The sequence below is a fragment of the Rhineura floridana genome, chromosome 17 (genome assembly GCF_030035675.1).
Source record: "Rhineura floridana isolate rRhiFlo1 chromosome 17, rRhiFlo1.hap2, whole genome shotgun sequence".
Classification (NCBI taxonomy): Eukaryota; Metazoa; Chordata; class Lepidosauria; order Squamata; family Rhineuridae; genus Rhineura; species Rhineura floridana.
Window position 1 is genome coordinate 28,696,638 of NC_084496.1, and position 13,594 is coordinate 28,710,231.

The 13,594-nt window shown below is 39.1% G+C and overlaps 1 protein-coding gene across 2 annotated transcripts in view; it reads right to left on the bottom strand.

The window, feature by feature from the left end:
* The window catches only part of GNA12 (G protein subunit alpha 12), a 46,858-nt gene that overhangs the window by 16,950 nt on the left and 16,314 nt on the right, over nucleotides 1-13,594 (bottom strand). Inside the window, exon 2 of one of the 2 annotated variants that reach the window (XM_061599411.1) lies at nucleotides 11,289-11,504. The exons of the other annotated variant lie outside the window; for it this stretch is intronic. Within the exon in view, the coding sequence (XP_061455395.1) occupies nucleotides 11,289-11,504 (216 nt within the window). The remainder of the gene's footprint in view (nucleotides 1-11,288; nucleotides 11,505-13,594) is intronic. 2 annotated transcript variants of the gene reach the window in all.

The following is a 13,594-nucleotide window of genomic DNA, read 5'->3' on the forward strand; positions in this document are numbered from 1 at the left end:
GTTTTTTACTGTACAAGTTTTTTTTAAAAAAACTTCTTGTAAACCACTTTGATTTTTTAAATGAAATAGTGGTATACAAATATATTTACAAATAAATAAGGAAAATAGTTGTGATGTCTACTTCCAGGTGAACCTCCCAGGATGTTTCACAAGCAAAAATATTAAAATAGTAAGCACCAAGTAAAACTGTGATGTGAAACAACTAGAATAAGCTACAGAGGAGATTTTTAAAAAATCTCGCTTCCTCTCACCTCCAGGCAAAATGATTCTTGAGTAGTCCTGTGATGGTGGCTGTTGAGAAAGAGGTCATCTAAGCTGGAATACTGAAAGCTAGATGACTGGCAGTTCTTCAGGCTGTTCTGTCTTTTCTCTCCCCTTCCGGAAGAGCAAGATAGTCCTCAGATAGCCCTGTGGTAACAACTGGGGGAGGGAGAGGCCACCTCAGCTGGAATATTGGGAGCTAGATGTTTCACTCATAGGCTACACTGTTTTGCAACATAGTGACTTGCAGTAGAAAAATACTCACCCCTCAAAAGGGTACATACATTCCTTAAAAATTGCACTGAAGACTGGCAAAACATCAGCACCCATGCTGCAACATTATTTCTGTTGGTCTAAGCATTACTGGAGAGAGGTCCAAAATATTAGGATTTCATCACATAACATGTTACGTAAAGCAATGGCAATTAAAAGCTATTTCTTTCCTGGTAGAAGTTTCTATGTTTACTTGCCAGACTTAAATGAATAAATGGACCTCAGTTAAGCAGCTTCTTTTTAGTGATGCGGTAGGGCAAGTTAACCTCTCAGGACACATATCTAACGTTTATTCAGGCATCAAGCCAAATGAAGCACAAGTCAGTTATAGTCTGAATTGCAGAAATCAGCATTTCAAACAGAGGAAACATTTGAAAGGTGTGAGTAAATTAAAACTCAAAGTAACGTTTTCCACCTTCTCAAATAGAACATCTTGAAGGATGTTTCTGCCAAAAAAAGATTTTTTGAAAGAGACATTAAAGCAAATAGTCAAGTCAATTACAGTTACTTCACACAGCCTCTTTAACTAGGGAAAAGAACTCATCTTCCTTTCATAAGGAATACAGTCTAAGTGAAAAACTATATTCACAGCTGTAGACCTTTTAGTTATAAAACATATGACTACAGACATGTTTCACATAAAGCTTTTTTAGTGAACAAGCCGGAAGGATCACAGTGCACTGAATCAGATTGGTGGAGCATCTACTGTCACCTTTGACAGACAGTGGCTCTTCAGAGGTTAGATAAGAGATCTTTCCTGGTTTGGTTACCAGACATCCTTTCAACTGGAGCTAGAAGTTGGGGACTCCGCAGAGCGATAAATTTGCAGATACTGTCTGGAGAACAAGAAAGAAGCCCTTGCCATGAAGGAGGCTGTCGTGGATGCCTTGATGTTGAGGTCTTGTGGGACCTGTGTAGAAGGGCTTCCACTTTTCTATCCACAGGGTTCTTAGAGTGGTTTTTCCTGTGCTGGACCACCGTCGCCCCGTGTGCTAAGGAGGCCACAATGGGGTCCACAAGTGGGACCTTTAAAAAGTTTAGTTCTGACTTTTCAAAGGGGTAAAGGTGCTTCACCAAAGAACATAAGGCCCTGGAGACTTCCTGGATCTATCACTCTTTAAATATGGTGTCCTTAAATCCTCAGGGAAAGAGAAAACCCTCTTACAAGGCTTGCACTTTTGAAAACCTATGGATGCACCCCCAAAGGCCTTGGCCTGCTCTGCTTCCTGCTGGTCAGGCATGGAAAGGCTGGCCCTCTTCCAGGCCTTTCTGATAAGAGGCTTAGTGTCTGAGGAAGATGAATAAATAGGGAAGCCTTTTTCAGTTCCCCAATGGCATTTCTCCTGGCTCAGCCGGACAGGAAGGTCACCTCCCCCACCCCCCATTGGGGCTTCACCAGCTCTGAGTCTTTCTGGAAGGAGAGACTAGGAGCTGCCTTTCCTCTCTCCTGGTCCCTGTGGTTCCTATAGAACACTGCATGACTGTGCCAGTTGTGGCTGGGTGATAAGGATGAGGAGGGAGATGAAGAAGGAGAGGTGGAGGAGGAAGACATTTCCCAGTGCTTTTTTCCAAAGTGGCATCCGCTTGCTGCACTGGCCACATGGACCTGGTCTGTAGGCCCAGAATATGGCTCCACATCCTGGGAGTTGCTTGCTGCTGCTGCCAGATGTTGGAAAGCTCCTTGCAACGGCGTATTGGTGGATAGGCCTTGGTTGAGGACAAGGTCTACCCACCAGAGGAGCTTTGGTGCAAGGGCCTGGACTTCCATGGGAATTGGTGGGGAAGGCAAGCCCAGTCTCCCCTTGCTGCCTCACCATTGTTGTGTTTGCAGATGCTACCATGCTGGTAGTCCTGATTTGGAGCCCTGAGGCTTCCATGGCCATGGGATCCATTGTGGACAATATTGGATTCCCTTCTGCAGGTGACCCAGGACCTTGTTGCGTTGTCTGAGTCAGCCAATAGAGCTAGCGACCTCATGGCTGCTGCTCCTCAATCTGCTGACCAGCTCTTACTCCTTTGTCCCTCCCCTTCACTCCTCTCTGCTGCTAGGGGGTGGGGGGAAGTCCCTACCAGGTGCTGAACAAAGGACAAAAGAGAGGAAAACATAGAAATGGAAGGGTCCATGGCATGGGAGAGCCACGATGAGGGATGCAGTGAATCTGAAAGAGGTTGTTTGGCCCACTCATCTAACCCCTTTCAAACTCTGGCTTTCTGCTAGCAGCGCAAATGGGCAGAGACAACCCACACTAGAATCCCCTACTCCCTGCATGAAAAATGGCCTACAACTGCCAGGTCAGGTGCTATTAAGATATTAAACCCATGATCTGACATCTAGTCCTACATTCAATTTCTAACAATGGCTAGCCAGATGTTTCTGGGAATGAAAAAAGAAATACAAGCGAACACCGGGGTGCAAAAATAAATCCAAGAAACACATCACTAAAAACATTAAGACTAACAGCCACAATTTTTAAAAATACATTAGGAAACATACTAGGGAGGTGGCTGGACCTTTGCACAAGTGAATCAAAGGTGTGCTAAAGCAGGAAAAGGAGATTGCAGAATAGCTGAATTATATATATTGTCAACTTGTTGTCAACTTTACATCTGGAGACTTTTAAAGATGTTTTATTGCTTGTTATTTGCTGCCCTAGGCTCTTTTGGAAAGAAGGGCAGGATAAAAGATTAAATCCCAGGCTATGGTCTGAAGGCACATGAGGCCAGCATCCTGCTGAAGCTAAGCAGGGTCAGGTCTGGTCAGTGCCTGGATGGGAGACTGCCTGGAAACCATATGTAAGCTGCCTTGGGTTTCATGAACAAAGAAAGGTGGGGTATAAATGTAATACATAAATAATAGTAACCATAGTAGTAGTAGTAATAATAATAATAAGTAGCAGTTGTTGTCTTTGTCGTCCTCGCCCAGGGTACTGGCATGGATTTTGCCACTTGTTCTAATGTTGACTGGTCTTATGACTGTAATAAAGTGATTCTGATTCTGATGTAGCCTTTCCCCATTATTGGCAAAGTTGACACAGCTGACTCTACTTATTTCTCATATTCTGAGGCCAAGCTTTATCTTTACCACAATTAAAGATTTGTTGAAGCCTTCCAAATGAATTTCTGCTGGATTTTGTGTTGTTATTTCATCAAAAAACCAGTCTTGCCCACTGGATTGAGCTTTATCTGCACATATCAGAGCTTTCTCCTTGCCAGACAGAAATAGAGCAGGTTACACTAGTGATTTTACCACTGTCTGGTACAGGCTCAGCAAAGGTTTGATCTCCAGTTTCCTTCATAATTTCTCACATCTGCCAACATTTCCTGATGGGAATGGATTGCTTGATCACAACTCTAGCAGCCACTAAAACCTTATGTGAAACAGCACTTAAATCTCAAAAGATAAGATTGTCAAAAGTTCTGGAGGTACAGTCACAACAGGTAAAAATATTGTCCATAGAAAGCAAATAGTATCAAACTGAGGATCCAATAAATACAGGTTTCAATTCTGCTCATGGTGGCACATATATATGTTCAGCCAAAACCAATGGGATATATATACAGACATAATTGTATGCAGAGTAGTAGGATCATAAGCGAGGGCCATTTCCTCTTCTTCCATGCATACAATTCTCAGCAAGATCCTGCCCAATAAAACTTTTCTAAATGAATTGCAGTTATACAACAATGAAATAAGTTGTGGATTTCCTTCCCCAAAAAGGTGCATTGGCACCTTCACTATAGTTTTATTTATTTATTATTTCATTTCATTTATTTATTTATTATTTCATTTGCATCCTACCCTTCCTCCCAGCAAGGAGCCCAGGGTGGCAAACAAAGCGCTAAAAACACTTTAAAACATCATAAAAACAGATCTCAAAATACATTAAGACAAAACAGCATTAAAAACATTTTAAAAAGGGTTAAAAACATATTAAAAAACAAATTAAGCAATTCTAACAGACGCAGACTAGGAGAGGTCTCAACCTAAAAGTCTTGTTAAAAGAGGAAAGTCTTCAAAAGGCACCAAACAGATAGCAGAGATGGAGTTTTCATTATATGCTGAAGATGCACCTCTTTACTCTGGCCTTTGACACTTGGGATTTATATTTTTAGGACCTATACTATTCTTGTGGCTGTAATTTGTTTTAAACTGTTTTTAATGTTGTATTTTAAATGGTTGTGACCCACTCTTGTACTTCAGGGAGAAGGGAGAGCAATTATTATTACTAGTAGTAGTAGTAGTCCCTGATGACTATTCAAAATAATTGGGCATATTATACACCACAATAAACTGGTTTTCTGAGCACCCATTTGATGTTTTGCCCCTCTCCTTCTCCCCACATCCCTCACTTTTTGCTGCTGCTCATTCTCAGGATAGTGCAACTGATCCCCTTCCTCCACAGCCAGCTCAAAGCTAGAGAAAGTACCATGGCTGCCTGGAGACTAATAGCTATGGGATAGTTATACCCTCAGTATTTTCAAAAGAAGAAAGTCTACCGATAGCAAACATTCTAGTCTCCCCTGTTGGCCACCCAAACAGCCTGTCCCGATTGGTGCTAAGGTACTTGCTGGGAACCACTAGACTTTCAGCAACTATCAGGAAATTGTTGCCTATTAGTTATCTTTGTGCTCCAATTCCTGAAGGAAAAGCATTCTTGGGGCTCTTTTTCTGACAGGATGAACAGAAAGCCCCAATAAAAGGAAGCCATGGGTCACTGCGACATTATATCTGACTATATAGACCCAGAAATGTATTAATTATCTCTTTCAAGATAACTAAAAGGTTTGCAAGGAGTAAGCAACAGCTGATAAATAATCAGATACCTGTAGGTCATTGTATGCATTTCTGCAATTTGAGGCCATAGACAACAGTGAACAGGTCACTGCAAGTTTCTTATTTCTGAAACTATACGATTTGATAGGTTATGTTTTATCAAACCCAGGCAAAGTCACAATATGACCCAATTCATTTTGATCTCATAGATTAAGAACATATGAAGAGCTCTGCTGGATCAGATCAAAAGTCCTGTCTAGTCCAGCATTCCATTTCCCAGACTGGCCATACAGATGTTTATGGTCTACAAAGACATGAAGACACTAGTCCTCTCCCACTGTTCCCAGCATCTGGAGTTTCTATATACCCTTATTCATGCAAGGATCAATCCAAGTGCAAAACAAAATTCATTTAGAGCTGGGCACAAGAAATGGACTTCAAACTGTTGACATTCAGGATCACTAATTTTTTTGTCTTACAGTTACCACAGTCTCAAGTACATAGATGTATTTATTTATTTATTGTATTTATATACTGCCCCATAGTCGAAGCTTTCTGGGTGGTTTACAATAACTAAAAACATTAAAACAAATATACAAATTTAAAAACACATCTTTTAAAAACAATTTAAAACACAATCTAGATGTAATAATTGCTTTAAAATATTTTTAATTTCTTGTTTTAACCTTTTTATAAAGTACATAGTAAAGTGGTATGTGAGATAAACATTGTACAATCCCTCCCTGCAAAAAGTGTAATAAATATTGCCCCACCCCAACAACTGCATTAAGTAGTGTGAAGAAAATATGTTCTCTCAGAAGTTGGCAAGTCTGCAAGCGCCTCTCTCACTATGAACCTACCCGTTCACTTCGTTCAGAATCTAAGGCCCTCCTCTGGGTACCAACCCATCGGGAAGCCCGGAGGGTGGTTACGAGATCTAGGGCCTTTTCTGTGGTGGCCCCTGAGTTGTGGAACAGCCTCCCCGAAGAGGTACGCCTGGCGCCCACACTTCCATCTTTTCGGCGCCAGGTAAAGACCTTTTTATGCTCCCAGGCATTTTAATCTTCTTAACTTTTTTAATCTTTTAATCTGTATTTTAATTTTTGTAGTATTTATTTTGTTTTTGCTGTGCTTTTCGTTGTTTGTTTGTATATGTTTTTGTATTTTTATTATGATATATTGTATTTTATTTTGTTTATTCACCGCCCTGAGAGCTATTTCGCTAAGGGCGGTATATAAATTGAAATAATAAATAAATAATATAAATAAATAATGCAGTTTTCATTCAGAAGGGTAATTTAAATAACTTTGTGTCATTTATATTCCTAATCAAATTACACATTTCATAAGGTACTTCATATTTCCACAAGGAAAAAAATATTTAAAGATATGTGCCAACTTGTCAGTTGCAGTTTCTCCTGCACAGTAGTTCATCTTTGATTACTTATACAGTTTCACATAGATTACAACCAGATATTCACATCTCAAAACAAGATCACTAACAACCCAAAAAAGATACAAAGTTCTGTATATGATTCACCTGAATGAGTCAGAGAAAAATATTATGACATCTTTGAATGAGGCCTTGCAGATGATATAAAGACAATCAACTTTCAGTTCCAAGTATACAGAAGGGTAGGAACAAGTAACAAATAATTTGATGTAAATTATTTTTAGGTACCAATTATTAGGTACCAATCTTAGCTGAAATCCAGGGTATAAACATTGACACTGACATGATGGAATGTTATTCCATACAAAAAATCCCTGCACACAGAGAAGTAGATTCTAGCCAAGTATTCTCCCTAGTTTTCCACGTGCAAGTATCTCCTTTGCGGGAGAGTGTTCCTCTTACTGGCACTATGAAGTGGAACAGCCCAAGCAGATTTTTAAAATTTTATTGTTTTGTTTATACCCATATTTCCTCCAAGGAGCTGAAGCTCTTAATTTTATCCTCACAAGAACCCTGTGAAGTAGGTTAGGCTGAGACACAGTAATTGGCCCAAAGTCACCCAGTGATTCATGCCTTCATGGCTGAGCAGAGATTTGAACCCTGTCTCCCAGGTCCAAATCCAACAATCTAACCATTGGACTATACCATCAATGCTCATAAACAGCAGAAAACACCAGAGGAAGGGAAGACAGCTGTTAAAAAAGCTTCAGAAGTGACAATGGAAGCTACAAATTGGCAAGATGTAGATATTTAGAAACTCTAGGTCCATGATTCCCAAAACCTTTTCCCCATGGACCACTTGAAAATTGCTGATGGTCTTGACAGACCAATTAATGACTTTTACTGCCTGTTGTAGCAATTGTAATACACTTTGCTAGATGCTGTATAGTTTTTAATTATATTTTTATTGCTTCTGTTGCATTCCATAGAACTCAGACCATAGTACAATAAAACAAAATATAAAAAATAAATGAAGCAATAAGAATGCAGTTAAAATCAATATGAATATTTAATGCAGACATGTCACAGACCATCCACATACCACAGTTTTGGGAACCCTTGCTCTTGATCGTAAAGGGAAATTGTGCTTTGTAACAGAGCAGAATTTTATACAGTATAAATTAGATATGGGACAAGCTATAAATATTAATTTGTAAAAACAGTCTTGTTTATACAGTGGGCTTTTAGAAAGCTTTCAACAAAGCATGTCCTCTTATGGATCTGTTTTGATATTTAAAAGTACTTCTGAATTATGGGAATACTCTCTCTGAATAAAATGAATTAATTGCAAGTTTCATGTTTTATTTTGAGTATTTGTAACCACTTTCCACCAATATTTAGCTAAAGTTCCTCAGAACAAACATGCATAGATCAACGCACTTAAAAAAACCCCACTGCATTGTAATAGCAGAAGATTGGACAGCCAAATAACTGGAAAGTATAGAAGCAGCAACATCATAACATAAACAAGATTAACATCAGTTAAAATCAATTCAGTATAAAAATCCCACTGGGTGGGCAAAGTCACTGTTCAATAAAAAAAAAAACACTGCCAACACACCTGGGTAAAAACAGAGGTCTTATCCTGGTGCCCTTGTTAAATGTTAGGTACCAGGTAAGCAATTTTTAGAAGGCATTCAAGAAACAGGGAGATATCACCCAAAAAGTCCTTTTTTAAGTTGCCACTTGCCCCATCTCTGAAGGTGGAGGCATTTGGGGAAGAAGTTCTGATGAAGATATTAATTCTTAAACAGGTGCATATAGGAGAAGTCCATCAAATCCCACTTTGGACTAGAAGGCCTTCAAAAAGCTGCTACCTCTCAGGCTCCAATGTGTCTTACAACGTTGTTGAAGGAATTACTAAATGCATATGAACTGCTTTGAACGCTCAGAAGTGCTATGTGCAAGAAGAGTTTACAAGACTCTGGTAATGATATGGAAAAGTTTTTAAAGGGCATTATCATTCAACATACTTCTATAGTCTATTAAGTGATCTCTCTACAGTCCGGATTGATACAAAAGCGCCAAAGGAAGTAGAAATTATAGAATCTCTATAGAAAGTAATATATTCCTTTCATACACACACAAAAGATATGGGGGTTGGGGAGAAAAAATATACCAATTACAAAAGAATTCTTATTCTGTAGTTACCCTGCCAAAGAGGACAGAGATGTGACAATGTAGCAGATATACACAAAGAAGCTTTTGTAACAGAAGTATTTGCTTGCATAAAAGAGACAGTGGGACTTACCAGGAGGCACAGATGGGAGAAAGCTAGTTAGTGTGTTTTAGGGGAGAAAAAGGGAAGCAGAGAAAATACTGCTATTATAGAATCCATCTACACGGTGCTGAAAAGCTCAAGGTCCTAGGCAAAGACTCACAGTCAGAACTTGGATGCATCGGGTATAAAAGTAGAAAGTAACAAATGCTTAGAGCTCCTATGGTCTTAGTCACTTTCCATTTCCAGTCAGGCAATGGCCTATCAACACAAATTTCATGCTGCTAACAAAAATCAAATCACTAATGACTTATTTCACAAGCCACATAGCTAACTGTCTACCATGTGCCTTCTGAATCGTTTGTTTTATCACAAGCATGCACAAGTAACAGTCCCTGGCTTAGCACTATATCTGAACCAGAGATTATGGTTTGTTTCACTCCAACAAACCACAATGCGTAAACCAAGAACAAACCTTGGCTACAAGTTGCCATTTGTTATGAGCAAAACAAACCACAATCCCTGGTTCAGACATGGTTGCTTCATCCTGATGTTAGCAGAGAGGAGTAAAAAAAGACCAGAGATGTGACCATAAGAAATGATCAACTAGAGATTACCAGGACATGCAAACTATGCCTTTGGTTAAATAATTTGTGCTTCATTTCTTATCTTAAACAAACTTAAACTTGCTTTGAGTCAAATCCACCATTCTAGTGAACATTTTCTACATAAAATTCTAATTTGGTGAACTGTGTAAGCAAAAAGCTATTTAAACTAAAGACACCCAATACGATCATCCCATTGACATTTGGCCAAAATCATGCCCATGATATACGATACAAATGATTCCATGCATGCTGTCATGCTGGGTGGAGTATAAAACCGCAAATGGATAGCGCCAAAAATATTCCAGCCCCCTTTCATCAAAAACTGCTAACAAAGTTCTGTTATATTGTGTAGGGGTACACTCTAGGTCAACTCTAATGCAACTTTAGCTTAGGGTCATATCCCAGTTCTCTCTCTTGAGGAACAGACCAGATTTCTATTTAATCTTCAATTTGTTGTTATATTATAAGACTAAAAAGGACACATTAGCAAGCTATAATAAAATCTGGATCTAGAAACTAAACCTTTGCAGGAAGAAGGCAGCTGGAGATCAGTTCTACATTTTCAGTGACAAAGAACTGTAGATTTCCTTCATTTCAAAAAAAGCTATTTTTAGCAAAATTAAATTCGGTAAGGGTTTAAAAGAGAAAAACACCACTTTCACAATACTACTTTACTGAAAGAGGATAATCCAAATCCAGCAATATCCAAATGTAGTGCTGATTTAAAAGAAAAGAAAAGCCACACCTTTCCCCACCTGCTCTGGTGCTGCTCTGAATGCAGGTAAGCCCACATGTCCATGTAAAAGGACTTGCAGGATCATGGTGTGTACTTCAGAATTGGGTAGAAAAAAGAGAAAGACTTTGTGTTGCATAGAAATTACCCAGTTACAATGCATACATATTGCTTAATAAGCACTCCAAAGTAATTATCAGATTTTTGTAAGATGCTTTTTGAATTTTACCATAGTTGGCATAACACAAGACCTTCTCTCGGTCCCACCGGTGAAAACAGCTAGGCTGGTGCGGACCAGGGAGAGGGCTTTTTCAATCGTGGCCCCCACCCTCTGGAACTTGCTTCCCTTTGACCTTCGGCATGCCCCCTCCCTGATGACCTTTCGCCGCGCCTTAAAAACCTGGCTTTTCAGGCAGGCCTATGGGATCTCTGGGGTGGGTTAGGTTTTATACTGTATCAGTGTAGGATGGTTTTTTAGATGATATGATATTAATACTGTGATTGTTATGAATATGTTGATATTGTATTTTATATTGTGTACGTCGCCCAGAGTGTCCGTTAAGTTGGACAGATGGGCGACTAATAAATAAAATTTTATTATTATTTATTTATTATCATATGCTAAGGAACTAACAACTGTAAAAAGGTTAAAATAAATCCATGCAATCAAAAGACCAAGAAGGGTCATACAAAATGAGGTAGCTGTAAGGATGCTTATGAGGAATCAAACTAGTCTTCCTATCACATCTCATACCTGCATCACTTTTTGTAGTCTCACTTACTGCTGAATACAGATAGTTCAGCTTTGTCTCCTCTGCTACCTATATCAGGATTTATAGCACTGCTATAGTTTGCTCCTTCAGCTTAAGGGAAGTCTTATACTAAAATAACCTTCTGGTCACCATTCAAGAATACAGATAATTGTGATGAGTTTGTTCTTTGTTCAGCAAACCATTTAGCTTACTTACCAGCTGAAATTCACTTCGACGGCTAAAAGCCTCCTTGATCCCAGAATCCTTCCACAGGCCCGTCAGAGCAGGTACATACAACTGGAACACAGACGGCTCAATGGGCATCCCGGCTTTATTTTCAAAGGCCATTAGAAACATGCCATGCTTCTCATTCTCTGTATACTGCCAAGGGATCCCTAGTTTGTCCCGTGCATCGACTAGAACCCTGCAGCCCTAGAGGATCAGATAAATACACTTAGTGATGAAAGAAATAGAACTATTACATTCAAGGAAAGAACTATATAAAATGTAGAATTGAAAAACAAGTTAAAATAGACCACCTATTATATATCTGACTATGGTAAAATAGTAAGTGAAGTTAAGAATACCCTTATGTAAGTGACAGCCCGTCTTTGTCCTGAATCATACAAATGGTAATAATGGCGGATGTTAGGTCTCCTTTGCCCGCTAGTCCTGTAGCAGCAGTCAGGATCATTTAGAAACATCTACGTCTTTTTCCCTTTCACCTACTACTCTCCCCTTTTCCAGTTTATCTACATGCCCTAGCCTCTCCTACTAGCTGTTTTCCAACTGCCGGCATCTCTGAACAAGAGGAAAGCTGTGTGTGCTCAAAATCACACCATATTAGGTGCCAGAATTTAGCAAACAATAAATGGCAACCCAACTTAGGTTACACATACTCATGAATCAGGACCATCACCAAGTCCTTAGCTTTTACTGGGGGGAGGAGAGGTATTCTGGCCAACTTCAGGACTGGACTATGGAGTCTTCTAGAAGTCAGCATTTTTTCTATTATTAGCAGTTCTTTTTTATTGTTATTATTAGATCACTTTTATTTGAACAGTCACTTAAGTTTTTTTTCTTTACTGGTCAAATGCTAACTCTAACAAAATGTATTTGGATCACATACAGCAATAATATTCCAAGGATTAAGAGTTCCCAACAAGACCCAAAGCATATACATTTTGCTTGCAATAGACCAAGCCATGAAAAGAAGAATGAAAAACATGAAGTCAGCTTGCTGGGACAGGAAAAGTATTATTTTACATACAGAGGCAAAGCTTCCTTATTTAGTATAATCTGGAAGAGAAATCTGCAATCCCGTCATACTCTGAAATTCTTCAAAAATAGTGCTTTTATTATGGACGCAGACATGCCACATGTAGTTAACAGGTCCACTTGTGATTAGGAGGGAACAGAAACATTACCACAGGTTTGCATTGATATGATCAGTTAACATCTAAGTTTTTGTTTCCTTCTGTTTATAAAAGGCTTGTATTAAGCACTTTTAACCCCAGATTTCAATTACCCACATATCAGACAGAGAAATTTCAAAAGCTACTAGTTTAAATATGAACGAAGACTGAATAAAGGTGCTGATTACAAAGCTGTAACTAAGCATTTTTCTTATAAAAGTCAGGTTTTACTGGCATTAATTTTTTTCTCCACCATCCCTGCTTTGGAAAGCAGGAAGACAAGGAAGCCCAGCCATAGGATCCTTAGCTGCAACCTCTGTACATTATGACTTAAAACATTTCCTGAAATATAGGCATGTCTGCTGAAACCACACAAGGATTATAGCAGTAACTATTGCCCTACCCATATTTACTTTTTAAAACTTTACATGGTGGTAATGATTACTTGGGAGCTCTTTCATCACACACCTCCCCCCCCCGCAAGCAGCAATCTCAAGATTCATCCATACAATTAAGGAATATATCCAAAGATCTCTCACACTCAAGATCAAGGGGGAAAAACAAGCCCCAATGCAAGATTTTGCAGTAAAAGATCACAAGATCTTCACAGGAAACAATTTGTACAAAGAAGGTTTAAGGCTGCTAGCTTTAGCCGGGTAAGAGAGTTGTAGCATGTCCATTACTCTAGCACAAGGGCAGCTAATTAAAATTTTTCAACCAACCATGATCGGGTTGCGCTCTTTTTAGTGCATCTTCTCTAATGTAAACACTGAGCCATCTTGAATGACGATTACTTCATCTCTATACAATTTAATCCTCCAGACAAACTGTTCAAAGAGCATGCCTTCAGCACAAAGCAGAGGACTATTATTAAAAGCTAATAAAAAGGAAGCTATTATCACAGGGCATGCAGTTAAACTTCTGTTTCACTGAACTGCAGCCAGGAGTTTAAAACTCTGCTGTCATTCTCATATATCATGTGCGTCACCACCATCAGAGTTTACTACTTTAGCTGGGGGTTTCCATTTGAGAGTAAATAAAAAATGAATGGAAGAAACAAACGGCTATTTTAAACTGTGAGCTATTTTTAAGGAGTTAAATTGTATT